Source organism: Pelmatolapia mariae, linkage group LG10_11, assembly GCF_036321145.2.
Source record: "Pelmatolapia mariae isolate MD_Pm_ZW linkage group LG10_11, Pm_UMD_F_2, whole genome shotgun sequence".
Lineage (NCBI taxonomy): Eukaryota > Metazoa > Chordata > Actinopteri > Cichliformes > Cichlidae > Pelmatolapia > Pelmatolapia mariae.
Genome location: NC_086236.1, coordinates 4,573,940 through 4,594,847, shown reverse-complemented (window position 1 = coordinate 4,594,847; position 20,908 = coordinate 4,573,940). Strand labels below are relative to the sequence as shown.

General features: G+C 39.6%; 1 protein-coding gene across 1 annotated transcript; it reads left to right on the top strand.

Annotated features, from left to right (window-relative positions):
* Window positions 1–62: 62 nt before the first annotated feature.
* On the top strand, window positions 63–6,450 carry mrpl22 (mitochondrial ribosomal protein L22). The gene is made up of 7 exons (XM_063486751.1): window positions 63–103; window positions 206–248; window positions 4,493–4,628; window positions 4,709–4,774; window positions 5,238–5,315; window positions 5,531–5,600; window positions 6,153–6,450. Exons 1-7 carry the CDS (start codon window positions 79–81, stop codon window positions 6,359–6,361), a joined length of 627 nt encoding a protein of 208 aa, XP_063342821.1. The 5' UTR covers window positions 63–78; the 3' UTR covers window positions 6,362–6,450.
* Window positions 6,451–20,908: the final 14,458 nt, after the last annotated feature.

The window sequence follows — 20,908 nt, the reverse complement described above, 5'->3', positions numbered from 1 at the left end:
TACATGCGTTGTGAAAACGCAATAGACTAATATTGACACTGCCATAAAGCGAAGTCATAAATGTCGTAAAAAACCAACATGGCGGCTGCAATGACAGGACGTGGTGAGAGAAATGCAGATATATTAGCCAATAGTTGACAGTTTCGTTGTATTTATAATAAACCTCGTCTACAGTTTAAGTAAAGCGATCTCTTCTTGTTTTCAGGTGTCTCTTTTATTAGGAGTATACCTTCGGTGTTACTCTCACGGTAAGTGCATCAATACTAGTGGCAGGTTAGCTGTACCGCTAACGCTCTCTGCAGAAGGACAAATCCAGCTCAGACTGGCTGTTTATGTTACCTTCTCCTGCATCATTAGAGTGGGAATTCCGGGTATCATTTGAAGACAGTGTAGGAGGTTATCTTAATTTTACAGCCGCTATTTCTTCAAGTTTAGGTAACCAAGAAACTCAGCATAGTTAGTCTTGGGAGAAAAAGAAGGCTACTGGACTTCTTTAGGTTTGTAAAGACGTTTCACCTCCATGATGTTGCTTCAGTTTATTTAAAAAAAAAAAGAAAGAAAGAAATGGTGATGTATAGTCCCGCTTATTTAATTTTATAGTTGGGGTTATATCCTTTGAAGGTAGTCCTGAGGGTAGTTGATCCACTTTTGATCACCCATCATGAGACCATGACTATCATGTGAACACTGGCATCACTGAAAGAGTGACCTTTATGCTTTTGGTGCACATGTACAGTCGAGTCTTGTCCTGTTGTGAACCGACTGTTGGGTTTCTCCTGTGTGCAGATCTGAGCACTCCTTGCTGCACTGCATGCACTGTGTGGCTTAGCTTGTGTGACAGTTTTGTCCTTGAGATAAACCAGTTTTTGTCTCAGAGAAAGTCACATATATTTTCTACAAATAGGACATCCCAGTGCACTTCAGAACCAGCAACACCCTTACTATTTACTCCCCAGTCAACTCTAACTGCATTATATTGCACGCTAATGTGGAACAGGGTCATTAAACTGAAATGTCTGATTTATAGGATATGGAAAAAAAATTCTTTATAACCTTTAAACCTTTATTTAGCTTATTGAATTTATGTATTCACAAAAATTTCAGCTTAATGATTTGAAAAAAATGTTTTGTACATTTGCTTACAGACTGCATGTGCTGACTTTCTGTCACAGGTGTTACCTTACTCCTTTGGTATTTTATTAAATATTTTATTTCCTTAATTTCTATAGCACATATAGTGATCACATTATTATTATTGTTATTATTACTAGTAGTATTATTAGTGTTACCTCTCAGCCATAAAGGCAGCTTGGACACACAAGTTTGTGAATGCAAGAAGTTGAGAACAAAGTCACGAAGGATTCTAAAATTGATACGATAAGTGTATCTATTCAAAATCACAGAAAAGTTATAATGTCAGTGACCTTGGTCTCAAGGTCAAGTTTTCTGAAAATCGCATGAATGCGATATATCAAGAGCAAGGTGACGTAGGATTTTGAAATTCATACCATACCATACTATTATTATTATCAGTAATAATAATAGTAATAATAATGCAACAAATAAGGATCTTTCATTATGATTCATTATGACGTATTATTTTTAGTCAGGTTTGTTGTAATTGTGATTGTATGATATTTGTGCAACAATTTATTTGCTTAACAGTTAAAATATTTGTTGGAAATTTGATGGATGTAAAGTTATTAACAAGCTGAATATGGAAAACGCACACACACAGCAACACCATCGAGTTCAGCTAAAACCTTCATATGAAATTATGAAACAACAGAGAAGTCCATCTAAACAAAAGGCACTTATACTAAAACAGATATAAATGTGTTTGCTATACCAAATATCAGCAAGAGAAGATCCGACCTCTTCCCATGACCCTAAGATGTGAGTGTGCATGCCAGAACACTCTGGAATGCACACCAAGTCTTTGCAGACTCCTAAGGATCACACATCCTATCACTACACAATCGACTGTACACCTCTAAGCATATATGGTTAAATATTTCTAAGCATAAATGACAATCAACAATATAAACCTGACAGAAGAGACTCTGTTCTTCCCACGAGCAATTCCTTATAGAACTTTAGGAAATTCTTACACTGTAACACCAGTGACACAACTCCAGGGGACCGTTACTTTCTCTTGATATTTTCTAATATTTTATATTTCGTGTTATGTTTATTGTATATTTGATAGTCATAGATAAATTATTGCATTTTTTTTGCATTGCATAGTGGAAAAAATCCCAACATGGTTCAGCTTCAGGGTTAAAGCACCTCCTCAATTTCTTCTGTCCTGGCAGCAGCACATGGTAGCATCTCATCGATGGAAGTTTGGAGAAGTCTTTTAGGGTGGCTGGGATCTGGTGAGATCCTATTGACTCAGATCTGCAGCATTTGATGTATATGTCCCGTCGGGTGCACCTCCCTATCTGGGGAATGATGCTCTCTATTGAAGTTTTTCCTGGGTGGAAATTTGAAGTTCTTTAATCATCTGAGTTGGTAGAGGCATTGATGGGCTTTCTTTACCAGTGGGGTGTCTAGGATGATGTAAACATCAAGGTATTTTAAGTTATCCAGTTATCCACCAGGGCTCCTTTAATGCTTAGAGGGTGGAAACTTTTCTGCTGTTTCATGTTAATGTCCACTGGGGCTGGGCCATATCATACAGTTCACGGTAATACCGGTATAATGTTGGGCAACGATAAGGAAATGAAATATTGCAATAGAATATGGGTAAAACGCGCATGCGCAGTCCCTTTGTTTTCATACGCACATGGCGGAAAAAGCATGGCGGTGACGGAGAATGAGAAGGGTGAAAGCGGATCGTTGAATGAAACGGATGAACCAGAATTGGTTTGTAAAAATGCTGCAACTTCAGTGGTGTGGAACTGGTTTAGCTTTCGTCCGTCAGATACACAACAAAGCACTATTTTTGGTAGAGCATGCTAGCAGGCCGTCGTTATTACCGTGTTTTTTGGAAAATATGGCACACTTAAAATCAATCCTTTGATTTTTCTGAAAATCGACAGAGCCCCTTATAATCCCGTGTGCCTTATGTATGAATTCTGGTTGTGTTTACTGACCTCGAAATGATTTTATGTGGTACACGGCGCTCGAAAATCTGTCAAATGTTTTAGTACGACTTTGCTAAGCTACGAACCCGCACCGCTTGATGGATTGTCGGAGCATTACGGCTATCGTAGGCAGGAGCGTCGCGGAGTGATACGTAATGTGCTTCAACGTAATACTCCCATATTGTGTGTGTATAACCTCTTTTTAAGTTTTGTGGATATTATACATGGTTATGCTGAGGATATGTCGGCCAATTTCCACTGGAAATGCCTTTTGGTTAAACTGTCAGCAAGGAATTTGCATTTGCACTGTTACATTTTTATATAACTTTAATGCACATAAAAAACAGCTGCTTGTTTAAGTGAAAATACATTGATGGGGTTTTTTGGTTTTGTTTTGGGGTTTTTTTTGCACTAATAAAGTTGTGGAGTTGTAAAGTATTTTGTCTAGTGTCAATTATATTGTCAGTTATATCGTTATCGCAAATTTTCAAATGTATATTGTGATAAATATTTTTGGTCATATCGCCCTGCTCTAATGTACACTATCATCTCATTGGTCTTACAGGCATTAATCTTGAGGTTGTTCCCCTTACAGCAGTCAACAGGTGGTTAATCTCATCCTGGCAGTCAGATTTGTCATTCTTTGACATCAGATCTGCGCATATTTTAGAGGGTCCAGAGTGGCAGCCAGGGAGGAAGTGATTAAAGTTATGATCAGTTTCTCAGCACCTTTCATGACCACAGACATCAGTGCTATGGGGCAAAAGTCATTTAAGCAGCTGGGCTGGGGTTTCTTAGGAACAGGGACTATTATTGTCTTTCTGAAGCATGTCGGAATAATGCACTTAGACGGGCAGAGGCTAAAAAAAATTACTGTGAAGGCTAATGAACTGCAGGCTATTTTAAAAAAAAAAAAAAAAAAAAAAAAAAAAAAAAAAAAAAAAATTAAAAATCCATTCTTAAGCCTCCCATGACTGTCTGACTGGGATTTGATCTGAGTGAAGTTGAGTGCAGTTACCAAAGGGAAGGAAAGGGGGGGAGAAAAGTAAATAGCATACATAAGTTTAATAAAAGAAAACCCCAAAGCACCAAAGACAGGATCCATCTCTTACTGGCTCAATAGTGGAAACAATATTAACAACACCAGAAACTCTTTATTACAAAGCATCACTTTCCAGTTCCTCCAGGGGGAGTAACTGATAAGTGGAGTGTTCCTTCCCCCTCTCCTATCCTCCTCATCTCTCTTCCTGGGGAGAACGATGTCAGGACTACCCTGCTTGGCCTGCTGCCACAATGACTTGGCTTTAAATAAGTGGAAAATAACAGATGGACAGATGTGGTGTACACCTGCCTCACACTACTGGACTGAACCCACCTCAGAAACTTTTTCTCCATGTTCCCAGGTTACAGATTCTAGGTGGTGGCTCCCAGCAGCTCTCATGTCTCCACACCAGCGCATCCCTGGAATCTAAAACCTGGGAGAGGAGGAACCTGAAAGTGTATCCACCTCAGCTGCCTGATGAGCCTCGCAGACCAGCAGTGAGTCTTTCTGCCAGTGTATGATGCAGAGTGAAAAGATGTCCTGAACAGGAGCTGATAGACGTTTTTTCTTCCCACAGGAGATTCACCACAGTAGGAGGCAGATTAAGTACAGCAAAGACAAAATGTGGTATTTGGCCAAAATGGTAAGACGTACTATATATTCAAACCATTCAACAGCTCCATCCTGCTCTGTAGTGTACAGCCATAAGTAATGAAGTGAACTTAGAGTTAGCATCATATTTTAAAAAGTTGTCATCTGATCAGAAATGCTCAAGGAGCTATTTCAGCTTCTTTATTTAAAACACTGTAATTTTAAAAAATCACTTTTTTGTGTCATGATCATCATATATTCAGTATGTTTTTCATACTTCACATTAGTCCAAGACAATCAGATTCTTTTAAATATGTTCTATCTCAAAACGCTAGACTGTGTATGTGCACACATTCCACTGTGTTTGTGGCACGTCTGCTCATAGACTTGCTCTGGTTTGTAGGCTTAAGCTCAGTGCCGGAGTTAAAAAGCAGTCCAGCATCCTGCTGTCCTAACAGCTGTGCAGAAACTTTTATTTGATTATTTAGTCCAGGTGTTTTTTAATTTTTTTCCAGATCAGAGGGATGAGCATCGATGAGGCCATTGCACAGCTGGAGTTTAATGACAAGAAAGGGGCAAAAATAATGAAAGAGGTTTGGAGCTGCATGTTCACCCTTTTAACTGGCTGTTACCGTGTGTTTGTGTGCGCACAATCCCAGAGTGAAGATTAATCAAATTCCTGTTGGATTAAAGCGTTCCTTGTTTCACTGCTTATGCTACAGATGTTAGAGCTGTGTTCACACATCATTCTGAGATCATCCTTTATGAGATTGAAGTTTATGAATAAATGTTTGCCTGTGTGTTCCAGGTCCTTCTTGAAGCTCAGGAGATGGCAGTGAAGAATCACAATGTAGAGTACAAATCCAACCTGTATGTAGGTGAGTGTGAATGTCTGCACGTTAGTACCAGAGCAAAGCCTCTAGGTAGATGGTCTGCTGTGTAAATGCAGTGTGCTAACCTCTATGAGGCTCTTGTGTCCTAACATAAAGTATTCAAGAACAAAAACATGCACTAAATATGCATGCTTTTAAGTTAAAGATGCAATATTGTTTAAATATTTAAACTTTTTGGAACATTTTTCAAAGATTGTTTTTTTTTTCTGAAACTACTTGAAAATGTCAAATCAATTCACACACTCTCACCAAAGGCAAGAAGATGCCTTTAAAAGTGAGCAAATGACCTTTAGTAATGGAAAGCAGGTAGTTTGTTGCCTTGTTTAAGATGAGATGCTGTGCAGAGTAATTCATGTGGAGTTGCAAACATTATTACAGAGAAGCCTGAAGTCCACCGGCACAGCCTTCGTTACTTTGGCCTGTTTTCGTCACGGGACACTCTTCCAAATTAAAACTTATCCCTTTTCTTTTTCTTCCTCTTAATCTTTTGCCGTCTTTCAACTTCACGCTGTTCCCGTCCTTTCTTCGCACCTGCAGCTGAGTCGTATTCCGGCAAAGGCAAGTACCTGAAACGGATCCGTTACCACGGCAGGGGTATGTTTGGCATAATGGACAAAGTTTATTGTCACTACTTCGTCAAGCTGGTGGAGGGCGCACCACCCAAAATTGAGAAGACGACGAGCTTTGACCAGGCCAAAGAGTACGTCCAGTCCCTGAAGAACCGAACCATCATCCACAGTCTGTAGAGCAGACATCTGACACCATTTCAATCTCACTGTAACCATTTTTATGTGTATGTATCATTTTTTTCTGTAAATAAATACATGAGAGAATTTCTGAGCCTTATTTTTACAACAATATTTTTATGAAAAATACAATTAGCGTGCAGAAATAAGAAAAGACTTGAATTATTTATTTTTTATTATGCTTCATAATCTGCCTAAAGTAATCAAGTGTATTTTCAGAAAAACAAGCTTTTATTTTGTAGAAAGAAAGGGCTGAATTTATACAAGTGAGATGTGTATTATTGAGTAAATATATGATTAATATAACTGAAGGAGAGTACATTTCAGTTCCTACTATTAGGTAGAAATTCCCACATCTTCAACATCTGCTTATAAAGTCAAAGGGTTCAGTGAAATGTGGGCTGGTACGGTCAGAAGTTTCAATATAACATCAAAAATATTGATGGTATATTCCAGTAGGGTTTGAATAAAACACCTGATTAGCCCCAAATATCTTATGTAAATAAAAATATTTTTGTGTCTCGTTCTGACTGACAAATATGCATCCCAAATAATATATTTTAATGTATATCCTGTATTAAAATGCTAATTCAAATCAACATCAGTTTTTTAGGCTAGTACCAACTCCAGTGCTCGTATTGGTTTTGGCTGTAACTGTGCTGAGCTGAACACACATTTCAAACTAAGTTTTGTGCATTTTTGATTGACCTTCTTTTCGTCCACACCTGCAACCTCATAATAAATAAAAATTCTGTTTTAGAATTAAAAGTTTGCTGCTGGGAGACATACAAATGCAGTTTTGCAGGATGTCACAATAACATTTAAAAACAAAATATCAGAAGCTTGTCAGCGATGCACATATGATCATTTTTATAGAATTATTTTCTATTACTTTATAGAAATTGCCTTTCAGTGTGGGGTTTGCATGTCCTCTCTGGTCCTGAGTGGGTTCTCTTTGAGAAGTTTGGGTTCCTCCCACAGTCCAAAGATATGCATGTTACATTAACTGCTGACTCTAAACTTAAGTGTAAATGTGTGTGTGTGTGTTAACCCTGGGCTGGTCGCCTGATCAGAGCGTACTTAGCTCTCACCAACTCCACAACCCTGAACAGATTAAATTAAATATTCTAATTATAACTTTATAATGAAGCAGTTAGCTCTACATCAAATATATTGCTTTAGATTTCACAGCGTTTGTTGGGGGTAGTGTTGTGCCACAGCATCTGTTAGAAAGTAATCTGTTGGTGCTGTAGCCATCTAGAGCTGAAAACCAGCTGTGCAGCCAATTTAAAAGCTATTGCACATTCCTGGAAGTTTGTGAGTAGAGGTAAGAAAAAAAAAAGGATTTTTTACTTTTAACAGCTTTGCACACACCATAGCAACGTCTGACATGAACACTGCAATTTGCCTCTGATTTAGCAGTGACACTCCCTCAGCTGTGCCTTTCATCCCACTGCTGCGCACAGTGAGCCACGAAATAGCTGCATGTGTGGAAAAAGCATCCTACAGCACCTCAAGAAAATCTCATAGTCCCTGCAGTGCATGCCCAGGTGAAAACAGACCCCAAGTGTCACCCTGTCACAGCCTTCCTCCTCTGTATCTGGTAAGAATGTTAGGGTGACAGCAGTTGCTACGGCTCCTCCCCTGAAGCAAATCTGCCAGCATCGCTGGTCTTCATCCCTTCACTTCGATCCCAGCTCTGTGAGAGTCTGACTCGCAGACACTCTTAGAGCTGCAGGAATCCATAAGCTGAAAGTGAGTGGCTTGGCTGGGAAGCCTCGTCTGAAGAACGGAGGAAAAATATTCAGTGTTTACAATGAGATTTCACAGGTAGCAACAGGCGTCTTTATAAAGCTCGGCCTCGTTGTTAACTGTCCAACCTCAATTTGCTACTTGATTCCACTTCTCTGCTGCCTTTGCTTTCTTATCTAAAGCTCCCAAGGAATGCAATTATGTTTGCTTAATGCGGTGTCTTTCATGTGTTCATCTATTTATTGCTTGCATTTTTCTTTTGGATTTCTCAGACACACGCTCGTCATTAATGTCTGCTATTCTCCAAAATAAATTGAATTGAATGCGTAGGAAATGACGCTCAGGAGGAGACATCAAAGTGTTTCCTCATTGGGAATTTGTACTTTCGAAAGGTCGCAGTGTTTTGTCGAAGCCCAGAGCCTTGGTCTCTGCTGTTCCTAATTGGCTTTTATGTTCCTGTCCATGATTTGAGTTTGTGTATTTGCCTGTCACTGTCCCTCCAAAGCCCACATCAGGTCTGAGCAGTTCTGAGTGCATTTTCAAATAAAATGCCATTTGCTGGCCCCAATTTCGGCGGACAAGTGCCCTCAATCTCAGGTTGGAGGCTGTCTTGGTCCCACAGCACGCACACACACACAAAAGCACTGACTTCAGAAAACAGCAACAGGCTTCATCTCCTCTTTTTTTTCTCTTCATTCTCTCTCAGCTGAGGTTACAACCTGAATGTTCTTTTTTTACAGTGTACCAACACACACACACACACACACACACACACACACACACACACACACACACACACACAACCCCGTTCAGCTATCTTAGTGAGGACCCTCATTGACATAATGCTTTCCCTAGCCCCTTACCCTAACCCTAACCATTAAAAATGAATGCCTAACCCTAACCCTTACCCTAAACCTAACCATAACCTAATTGTAACCCTGACACTAAAACCCCATTTTGAGCCTCAAAAATGCCTTTAAATGCCTTCAAAAATGTGAGGACCGGGTTGTGCGTCCTCACAAGTGACTACTGGTTCTCACAAGTATAGTAGAATGCAGATTTCGGTCCTCACAAAGATAGCTAGACAGGAACACACACACACACACACACACACACACACACACAGAGACAAGAAATACATGTTTGGATTTTATTTACAGTTTAGAACAAGTAGGCATCTAGTTTAAGTCTATCAATAAAGTCATACTGAGTTTTTGTGATGGAAACAAACATTCATCTTTGATTTTTACAATATCTGCTAATTTTGCACCAGACAATATTCATTTTTGACACTAATCAATGACGTTATCCATCCATCAATAAACCTAACTGCTGATGCATCTTATAACAGGTTACAGGAGCCTATTCCAGGTGGTGACATACACCCAGACAGCATCAATGCATCTAAACATGTTATAATCAAATCTGCATTTCTTAGATAAGCTGATAAATACATTGTTTATCATTTACTGCCCCACAGAGACCTTTCAGCACCTCCCAGTATCAGCAGCTCTCATTTTAGCTCTGAGGAATTCACCTGTCCATTTGCAAGTAGGAAGCCAGCGAGGTGTTCTACATCCCAGGTCAGCAGTACATAAAAGAGGCTAAGCTATTTCATTTGAGGAGGAGACGCGAGGGCTTTAATGACCCAGAAGGATGATGCAGAGTGTGGAGAGCAGATCACAGTCTCTGGAGAAGCTGGTCCTCGAACAGTGCATGGATGTAAAGAGTCAAAACAGAAGTACTATCTAAGCAAGGAGTTGTTTTAATGATTATTTATGTTTTAAATACACTGAGTAAAGTTCGGTTAATGAATTTATACACAGAGTCAGTTAATTAAGCAGCGATCCATTAGAGAGTACAAAATATTTGATAAGATTTCGCCTGGTGACCCGGAGAAGGTCATCTGGTTGGTAAGCCATGCTGGTTAGACTGCAGTCCTGCTGATTAATAGACGTTTGAGTACAAGTGTAATTAGTGTGTGGGTGAGAGAGATCTTGAACAGCATTGAGGTCCTGGTGTGGTAGTGCCTTGGCCAGATCTACATGCTGTAGCTGTTTGCTGTCACAGGGGCTCTGGAGATTTGTTGAATTCCCACAATTCCTCTGTTTGCTTAATCAAACAGACACAAACAGGAGACCATAAATCCCTCATTAGAGGTAAGAGGTAACAACCGGTGACTTTCATTTGCATGACAAGCAAGTGGATTTAGCAATATCATCACTTATAATTATTATATGAGTGTGAATGCTTGTCTGTCTCTGTGTGTTGGCCTTGCAGCAGACTGGCGACCTGTCCAGGGTCCCTGTGAACCAGAATTGAATCAGCTGATCCTGTTTCTGTTACTGTTAAACATTCTGGAAATGGATGCTGGGGACTATACTTCTTCCACTATGCCAAAGTCATAGTATGTAAATGTAGATCCGTTTATAAAACCTTATAAAAAGCTACATCTTTGCAGGGGTGGAGTTAAAAGTGCAGCTGGGGTGGCACCACACCCCTCTCATGTACCTCACAGTGGTTTGGTCCACTGGCTGTGTTTGCACAGGCAGTGGACTTCTTTAAGGATTTGTGAGGCACTGCTATTTGCTACTACCACTCAGTAAAACAAAACACATTTAACCAGACCATTTTTTGTCTGTTCCATTACCTCACTGTTAAATTTTGAGCTTCAATGTGGCCCCTATATTGTTGGGGTGGATTTTAAAACACATGATCCACACATACAGTCTTACATTCATTCCAACATACACACTTTCATACATACATTAGATTTAGACTATGGGTAAATAAACCAACAGACAAAGACTTTTAATCCCACGCTGGGGAAATGCACATGTTACTGCGAGGGTCATCAACAAATACAAATAAAAAGTAAAAAAATAAATAAATATAGTCAATCATCATCTGCTTCATCTTACTGATGTCGATGTGCAAGAAGGATTGAGATTAAGGAAATGCTAAGATACAAAAATGAGTTTTTTATTGAACCAGGAAGTTTGTCTTAGTTTGTCTTTCCTTTTGGGGTTTTTTTAAAAAAAATTTTTTTTTTATTCCTGATAGAGTTTTCTGGTTTCCCACGAGCATGCCAGAATTTCTTCCCCTAGCTCCCAGAAATAAAAAACTTCTAATCAGTATTTATGATCGTGAAGACTAACGTGTGGAAAGGTGGTGGTGCAGGATTACGCAGGATACCAGGCTCATCAGTAACAGCACAGACAGAGAAATCCACTTCTCACAGTGAGTGGACTCTGCTTGGTTTGGTGATTTAAATAATGTTTAAACTAAACTGCATGTGAATCAGTTCAGACTAGTCTCCAATAACCACAACAGCACGCAAGTCAATGCAAAAGTTATGCACGGTTTCCAGAATCCTAATACCTTTTGTCCAAAGTGACTGATATGGTGAAATATTTATGAGGTTTTTTTTGTGTGTGCTGTGGTTTTCACACGTCACATAAATAAATGATCAAAAATGAGGAACTATGATTCTATACAGCAACACCCCTCCTGTCGCCCCTCCACAGGGATGCCATGTTGGAGTTCGGTGGTTACATGGAGTGAATTATGTATCATCTCTTTCCAAGCATGAACTCATCCTGCAACAAGACAAGCAAACGTGCTGCCAGCACTGGGAATTAAGTTGAGGAGAAATTTAAGTTGTCTGGAGTTTATTATTCATGACGGGTGAAATTGTGCATTGAAAACACTTCTGTACACAGGCGTATGCGCTACACAACCCAGACCACCTCACACACACACACACACACACACACCTTGATGAAAGAATGGGATGCCATGATGCTTTCTTTCATTTGTTTTTAATGTCTGTTGTCGGTCAGTGTGCTGGGCGGCTCAGCAGAGGCTCGGATTGAGAAACAAATAGAAATCAGAAGCCAGTTGTGTGGGGAGTGCCTGAGGGTGTTATTCATTTCCTTTTAACTTTTCCATTTTATGTTTTTTTTTCCCAGCCTCTCTGCGGTGGCAGTGTGCAGAGAACGACAGCCGCAAAATAGTGTTAGCTCCCAAATGAAATCTTCGGCATAAAAGCGGCAGAGCAGGCTGCCTGCTGGCCGGCGCTGGATGCTTTGCCCTTGAGAAACAAATCCAGACATGGAACACTTTGTTAGCTCTCTGGACAGCCTCCAATGAAACGACGTTCACCTCTTTCCCCCTAGAAGAAGAAGACAAAAACAGCAACAACATCCTTACCTTATAGTCTTTATCTCTGTGATTCTGTGACAGGGACGCATCTGTTCTTAGAGTAAAGAGAGGAAGCAGAAAGTGAAGTACTTAAGTCCTCATCTGTTCTGTTGTTACAGCTTATTTGTTTTTGGAATGAATAGGAAGCCTCCAACACAGTCTCCTCACTCTTCAACATGAGGGATACTCTACTTACAATCTTATGATCTTTTGAACATTAAATATTCCCCGCAGGTTAGGAGCGGGCTGAAAAACTGCACCGTGAGTGTGGTCACCTTGAATTCTTGTTGGCTAGAGCGCACTCCGGTGTTTTCCACCATTGAAAAATGGAGAGTCTCACACTTTTATGGTACCGTAATCCACTTCCCCTGTCCATCTATACATTCATCCATCGTCTTTTCCCCTCTTATTTGGTCTGCTGTAAGATTTCTGTTCTGCTGCGACTGGAAAAAAAAATCTAATTGCTCAAACTGAAATAGCAGCACAGATTTTTGGGCAATCCCTCCTCAAAGGCATTTGTGGTGTTGTGACTAAAATGAGAATGAATAGGAAATGAATGCGAAATGCTTTATTTGTCCCATGTTTGTAAAAATTTGTTACAGCAGTATAAAAACAGCATAACAATAAGAATAATTTCTGGCAGATGATTCTCTGTCAGGCGGCTCCTTTGTCTCGTCATTTAAAACTGTTTCTGTTCATGAAATAATAATTATCAGACACAGATGTATAATAGATTCCCAGTCCTTGTTGGGTACTCCAAACTTTAAGAGTAAAGTGCTGCCAGCTAAATATCTCATATTTTAGATTTACAGTGTATCTGCTGTCTTTTAAAAATACTGTATTCTATATTCTATACAGAATATATACTTTACAGTATACTGCCATCATTTTTTTCTAATTGTAGTTTTTTTTTTATGTTCCTGTAGACTTTTTTACTCTAAAACAGCGGTCCCCAACCCCCAGGCCTCGGACCGGTACCGGGCCGCGAGAGTTGAGGCTCAGTTGTGAAATGTATGGTTTTCAGGGTTTTTATCGGTTTTCAGCGTTATTTTGTTATCGTTTTTATCGTTAACTCGGTTTTCCTGGGTCTTTTCACGTGTGTTATGAATAAATTTCTTTTTTTTGGTACCGGTACTAGTTTTATTTTGTTGTATTTATCCGGGACACCTTAAAGGCCGGTCCGTGAAAATATTGTCGGGCACAAACCGGTCCGTGGCGCAAAAAAGGTTGGGGACCGCTGCTCTAAAACACATGAAATACAATAAATCTGCATCCACAAAAATAATATTGGTGATGCCTCTGAGTTTGTCATTTCACAGCCATGTGGAAAATAAACGGTGAATAGATTTACTTAATAAGTACCATAGACTGTATGTAAATGATGGCAGTAAAGGACATCGCAACCACATGGCAGATGTGAAATAGTGAAAGGCTAGCATGCACAGTCAAAGGCTAGTGACTTGTCAGTTGCACAGTAGAGCATATCCTGGTTTTATACATTTAAAATGTACCATGATTTACAAAATCAATATGTGTTATGTTCAATGTTACTTGAGACTAGCAAATAAGCTCATAGTGTCAGCAGGAAAATTGCTAATTGCAATTAACACAGAGCAGGGAAGGCATTTTAGATATCTCTACAATCAGCTGTCCTGTTGCTGGTTATACAGATATCTGCGTCTTGTCCCACTGACCATAAGAGAGAATACAGGTTTAGTGCACTTTTGCATCTGTGGTTGCAATGTCATACAGCCTAAACCGTATAAAACCATATTACACACCGACAGCAATCATGGTCTAAAGGCTCCATAACCAAAATAACCAGCATAACATTTCTCATCTTACACATTTATATTCAGTCTTTGCACTCGTCAGGGAAAATGTGCCTCACTTGAGTTCACAGCTTTTTTACAAAGTACTACATAAAGTGATTTTGTGCTGATGAATTATGAGGTCATTGCAATACTTCAATACTTGTTGCTTTTGAGAAATGAAATATTAACAGTTTTGCAGTATAGTGAACTATATAGAATAGCTTAGTATATAACGCAGATGTGGTAGTACAGTGTGTTCTTGAGTCAGAGACAATCAAAAACTTCATTCCCGTTCTATTCTATATCACTATTTCCTCCTTAATTCTCCCAGTGAGCCAGCATGTGCATCTGGATTAATATGAGTCTGATCCCAGTTTAAATCATATTATATCTGCCTTAAGTATAAGCACTCTGGCTATTCAAAGGTATTTGTTTTTACACATGATGCAAAGGAACAGCAAATGAGAGCTATATTGCAGTCTTCTCTTTTCTTTAAGTGTTTTAGAAGTGATCACATCGATTTCTAACTTTGTCCACAGTGTCAGTGATCTACTGTTTGAATATCATTAAAAACCTAGTCGGGCCAACATAAGCAACCCCTCTGCTTGCCGGTCCTTTAAAATAACCCTACAATGATTCATTATGGTGATAAAAGGTATGACCCACTTTTTATTTTCATTATAAAATCTAGTCACACCCCTCACGCTTAAAGTGCTCAGGCATTGCATGTTTAAATTGCTATATGATTTAAAACATGAGATAACTTTAACATTATCAATAATTTCCATAATCCACAATGACCAGTAAATACTTGATGTGTTTCCTCCAGTATTTTCCTTGCACTGGGTGTCACTGTTGCATCATGACTGACTTCACCTGCATATTGCAACTCAAGGCCTGAGAGTCACGCTTCACATGGGGCAGAGGACAGCTTCCCTCCGTGTGTTTTCAGGCTTCTTCGAGCGATCGCATCCCACATGACACACCCACCAAGCGACACACAGAAACCAATCTGACAGAATCCTACTGGGTGTGCGCACCGCATGTCTTTCAATTCATCAAGATGAATTTCAATATTTCAATTTGTCACGCGTGCTGCAGCTCTCAGCACAAAGTGGTATAATACAGAGACGATGAGCATCAGGCAGAGAGAGAGAGAAACATACTATTAAAGACTGTTACAGTAAAACTGACTTTGAGGTAATTCAAATAGTGTGCATGTGCATTGGAAGATTTCATTACAGCTGCACAATACTTAATCAAATGTCCACACAGATGCTCTACAGTTCATTGTTTTCTCCTTTACTGAACAGAAACTCGCATGTATTTCAACATGCAAGAACTTGGCATGCACGCACAGTATTGTTGATTCATTTAATGCGCAACAGTCAGTTTTTGTATCTTTTTCTATTGTACTTGTGAAATGTGTTAATTATCTGTCAAATGTTGGTATAAAAATGTGATGACAAGTTGTTCTGCTGTTTTTTTTTATTTTTATTTTTTTATAACATTTGACTTTCTCTACAGGAGAACAGTCAAAGTGTGCATCTGCTGTGTTTTCTGTCTTTCTGTGCTTTGATAGCTGATGGAAGGGAATGAAAACAAGTCATTTGCAGGAGGTCCCTGGGCGACAGCAGGAATGCAGTGGTTTGATTATTTACAGACCCCCAGAACATGACAGTATTTATTTGAAATCTTGGTGATAGAGCTTTTGGAAACACGTCTCAGAAACTATAATTAATACTTGTGGAAAATAATAATGCTATAAACGCAAGTGGTGGTGAGTCATAATGTGTTTACTTTTTCTTCCAACCTTCCCTTGTCTAAGACGGTATTTCCACAGCAACAAGCAATTCATCAACACTGTCACAAACAGAAGGAGAAATTTACATGTCTGCTACTGGTTCTCATTTCTCTACTACAGTTTTTCCTCTTATTGGATAGATCCTGGTCTGGGAATACTGCACTGATTCTTTACCCTCTCGAGGAGACTTCATGATATGTGTGAGTTTTCCCAACCCGTCTACATGATGTGTTTTGTGTATTGGAATATTCATACACAACCCATGCAGTGTCCAATGGAAGATGCTTTCAGAGTATGGGGTATTTGGCATTGAGCCTTTTGTTAAATGCTATTCAGACCATGTACTATTCAGACTGTACTCAGAGCATCTGGTAATAAGTCAGACTTGTTTTTGAACTTCACTAAAGCTGCAGTTTGTCACCAGTTCTGCTCATAATTTTTATGAGGACAGAATTTGGAGGCACAGCCAAAGATCAGAGGATGGTGCAAGGAAGTAGTCTGCACATTTCTGGCTTGATTGAGTGATATCCTCCAACTCATACCTCAATAGTGTGCAGCACCAGCTGAAGCGGCAGGAATGAGAATTAGCACCTTTAAGTCCGAGGCCATGGTTCTCAGCTGAAAAAGGGTGGAGTGCCCACTCTGGGCTATGGATGAGTTGCTGTCCCTCCAAAGTGTAGAAGGTGAAATATCTGTGGGTCTTGGGAACAAGAGTAACAAGAGTGATTCAGGAATTTGAAAGATGAACTGGTGCAGTAATGTGGACGCTGTGCTGATCTGCTCTGGCAAAGAGAAAGCTGAGCACCAAGGCAGAACTGTGGATTTACAAGTCCATCTACGTTCTTATTCTCTCACCTAAGCTTTAAACTGTTCCTAGTGAACAAAGAATTAAGACAGCAGATACAAGCAGTGTATCTTTGTTTCTTGTTCTTTGCTCTTTGTTTCTTTTGAAATAACCTGCCACTTAAAAAAAAAAAAAAAAACCCCAGAAGAAATAAAATAAAAATAAAGAAAAACTTTACTGTGTTTAGGTCATGGTTCCTGAGCCTGGACCCATGGTTTTGAGTTTTGGGATGTTTACATTTTCTCTAACTTGGTAATTTTTATTTTGACATCTGTATTATGGGTCTGCATTCTGTATTCTTGATATTTGTCTTTGTGTTATTTCTTAGGGTTTACATGTCTTGTTTTTTTTTCTTATCTTATACAAGTTCCCTCCAGTGTAATTTAATGCTGCTCTGTGCTCCTGCTCTGAAGTTCTTTAGGTTTAGTCTGTGTTTTTGGTTTTCAGATGGCCTGGTGTAACGGTTCTGTTCCTGTTATCTGTGCCTTTAGTTGCATGGATGCTTTAATTGCTAGTTTTATTTTTACTCTTTTGTATTCCTATTCTGTCCTCCAACCTTGTCTCTGTGTTTGTTTATCTTCTGTCTCTGTGTCAAGTGCATATGTCCTCATCCTGGTCTCAGTGTTAGTAATTTCCTGTTTTATTTTGATAGTCTCTTGTCTCTCGTGCTTTGTATTAAATTCCGCTTCCTCTGTCTCATTATCTGTGATTGGTTTCAACTGTCCTCCCACCTGTTGCCTGTTCGCTCGTTGTCTTTTGTGTGTGTGTGTATATTGTTGCATTCTCCCTCATGACTGTGTCCAGCCTCATAGTATGTTTTCCTAAAAGATTCTCAGTTGTTCGATTATTTGCTCTTAACCTTCTTTTCTTTGTATTTTGTAAGAGCTCAGCAATAAAGCTGCTTTTAATTTTTGTTTCTCATCTTTCTAGTTTTGCATTTTGGGGCCACACAGCCAACCCTAACAATGTACACTCTTCAGTAGTGCTAGCTGGATGCTTGACCTTGACCACAACCTACTGACCACAACCTACTGAGGTGCTGCACTGAAAACCTCCTTAGTATGGTTTTGTTTTTTAGCAGATTGTATTTTGCATAGAAAGTGCAAGTTTGCCTGCAAGCATTCACCAGCTTCTATACAACCTACAAACTACTAACTGAACTGTGGCAGTCTGCTATTTATCAAAGTAATCACAAGGAGATTTTTTTGCAGCAGCCTGTTTGGTGGATTGATTTCACCCAGCGACACTTGTCAACCAGTTGGAAAATACAGAGTTTGACTTTGCAAACTCTGTATTTGCAAAGTCTTTGCACCTGGTGGTTGCCTCAGGGCTCACCGACCAGTCTCTAGACCCACGTGACTAAAGATTCAGTTAACAAGACAATACTGTTGTCTGTTGTCTAATTAAGACCGCAGATACAAGCAGTGAGATTCAGCTTCATCCAAAGTGGTAATTTGTGGTTATTGTGAAAGATACGCTGAGGAGCTCGGGTATTTGGGAGGGGCTCAGAGTAAAGCGGCTGCTCCTCCACACTGAAAGAAGCCAGTTGAAGTGGTTCGGGCATTAGGATGCCTCATGGAACCTGCCTAAGTATGACGTCTCGGGAAGATAAAATTCAGAAGAGACCCCAGGGCAGACACAGGACACGCTGGAGAGATTATGACTCTCAGCTGACTTGGGAACACCTCTGTATCTCCCAGCAGAGCTGAAGGAAATGGCAGATGGAGCCAGAGACCCAGCCCTGACATTAGGCCTGATAAGAAGATGGGTGGATGGATCGTTCAGCAGATGTACATGGTGGAGGATCAAGCATATCATCATATGACCTTAAACACACCTCAATAACATTTTTAAAAGCAGAAATTTAAAGATGTAACCTGCGGTCAAATAGTTCATAAAGAAGCCAGGTTAAATGGGATTAACTTGCCAACTCGTACAGTTTCATTAAATCAGCAGTCATTCTCCCGGTGCTTGCTTAGGTTTTTGCTGCATATTAGGTTAAACTGGTGATTCTAAATTGTCAGTAGGTGTGGGTGTTGGCATGAATTGTGGCCTGTCTCTCTGTGTTATCCTGGTAATGGACTTGCAGCCTGTGCTGGGTGTTTCTCGCCTCTCACCCACTGTCAGCTGGGACAGGCTCCAGCCCCACTGCAGCCCTGTTGTTGGTGGTTAAGAAAATGGATAGAAGGATGAATCTGAATGCCGATGTAGCTGTCACAGCTGTGTGTTTATGCGATGCAGCTCCTTTTACCAGTTAGAGATGATTATTAGCTGCGGTCATAAATCTGACTAATTTTACCAAAATTCTAAGTACGCTAATGTAGTGCAATGAATGCAGTGTCTTCCTGTAAGCTAATGCCGTTCTAAATGTCACCCTGTATCTACAGTGTTGCATTTTCTCTGACAAGTAAATAGCTCATATTTGTTTTCTGACTTGCCACCAGGAAAGTCACCGGATGCCTGGCGATGCTGGACATCAGACACCAGTCATAAAAAGGCCCATAAGCGCAGAAACCATAAGAGGGAGGATGATGTGTGAGACTGTGTACTGGAGGGGTAGCGAATATACTGAAAGTGTGGGAGGCCAGGTGAAACATCATAAGCTACAGTGCCTCCTTCCTAAAATTCACTAAAGCTAAACATTAACTCTGTGCTGAGCCAAACCTTCTTTATTAACAAGGAACATTGCACCTCTATCCAGTTAATGAAATATTGATTTGGAAATTGTATTGTAAGACGACGGAAAGCTTTTAAAGGGCTTAGTGCCTTTGCTCTGAGCCAACTTCATCAATTATTATTTTTTAATGGTATTATTTGAAAAACGCTCCTAAAGACGAGAGCAGTTTTCCCCAGGCTTTGCGTGCACCGTGTCCATGATTAGCGTCATATTTCCATACAGAGGGAACACGGGACCCTGAAAGGCTGCATGTTTTTTTAATGAAAGATGTTGGCATCAAACTGAGTTTCATAACGATGACAGTGGGACATTGCTGATTTAATGATGTGTTTGTTCCTATTCCAGTCAAGCTGTTAAAAGAAAAAAAAAAGAAAAAAGATGGGAATTAGTCACATTTCCAAATGCTTTCCACAATCAGCGACTCAGTTTAATGGGATTGTGTGTCCCCGGTGTCCGAGCTGGGCCAATTTTACGAACCTCGCGAATCAAAAAAATGGCAAAAATGTTGAATCCATCTGTACATTACAGATAACAAAATAATCCAAACCAAATGGAATCTACTTGGTGCCAGAATTTAGTTATTTTGGTATCTGTGTTGAGCAGCTGACTTTGGTGAACCTTACAATTCAAACTGTGAGATAAAAGCATCAGAGCATTGATTTTTTATTTTTAAAGCTGAAAATACATAAAAATGTGCACATGAATACCAAACAACTCAAAACAAATGCTGGTTCAGTTTAGTCAGTAAAAACATTCAGAGTACAAAATTGAGCATAACGGCAGTTGAGGCAAAAGTCCTGGCAGAGCAGGGACGTCAAACTCATTTTACACCGAGGGCCACATACAGCCCACTTTGACCTTGAGTGGGCCGGATGAGTGAAACTCCACTTTATATCAGTGAAAGGACATTTAATGACACATTTAATACTTGAGATGTGTTAATATAAGATAAAGAAGCTGAAATTTCAACAATACATCTGAGTTCTTCTACATGATAAAAGTGTAAAATTACAGAAAAAGTTCTGGTAGCTCTAAAAAACTTGTCCTGCTTTTGACTGAACGCAGATAATAATATCAAACAAATCTCTTCCAAAAAAATGACATAAACCAGAATATAGTAGATGAAAATATATGCCAGATATCTCTGATTAGAAGTGAAAAAATACTAATGTTACATTGGGAAAAACAAATCATTTGTATTTATGTTTGTGACATTTGCGACCACAACATATAAAATAACATTAACATAATTAATAAGTGCACACAGTCAGTTTCTGATATGATGATTATAATTTTTTGAGAAAACCTGAACTTGAATTTAGTTTGGCCGACTGTTACAGTCAGGCTTTTCACTTTAAGCCTGACTAGAGGCCTGCAGCTGACAGCCTGGTCACTAGGCAACAATGTTTAGTCCCCCAACTGGCTGGGATGTGGTTGCACGTAACTTAAATAG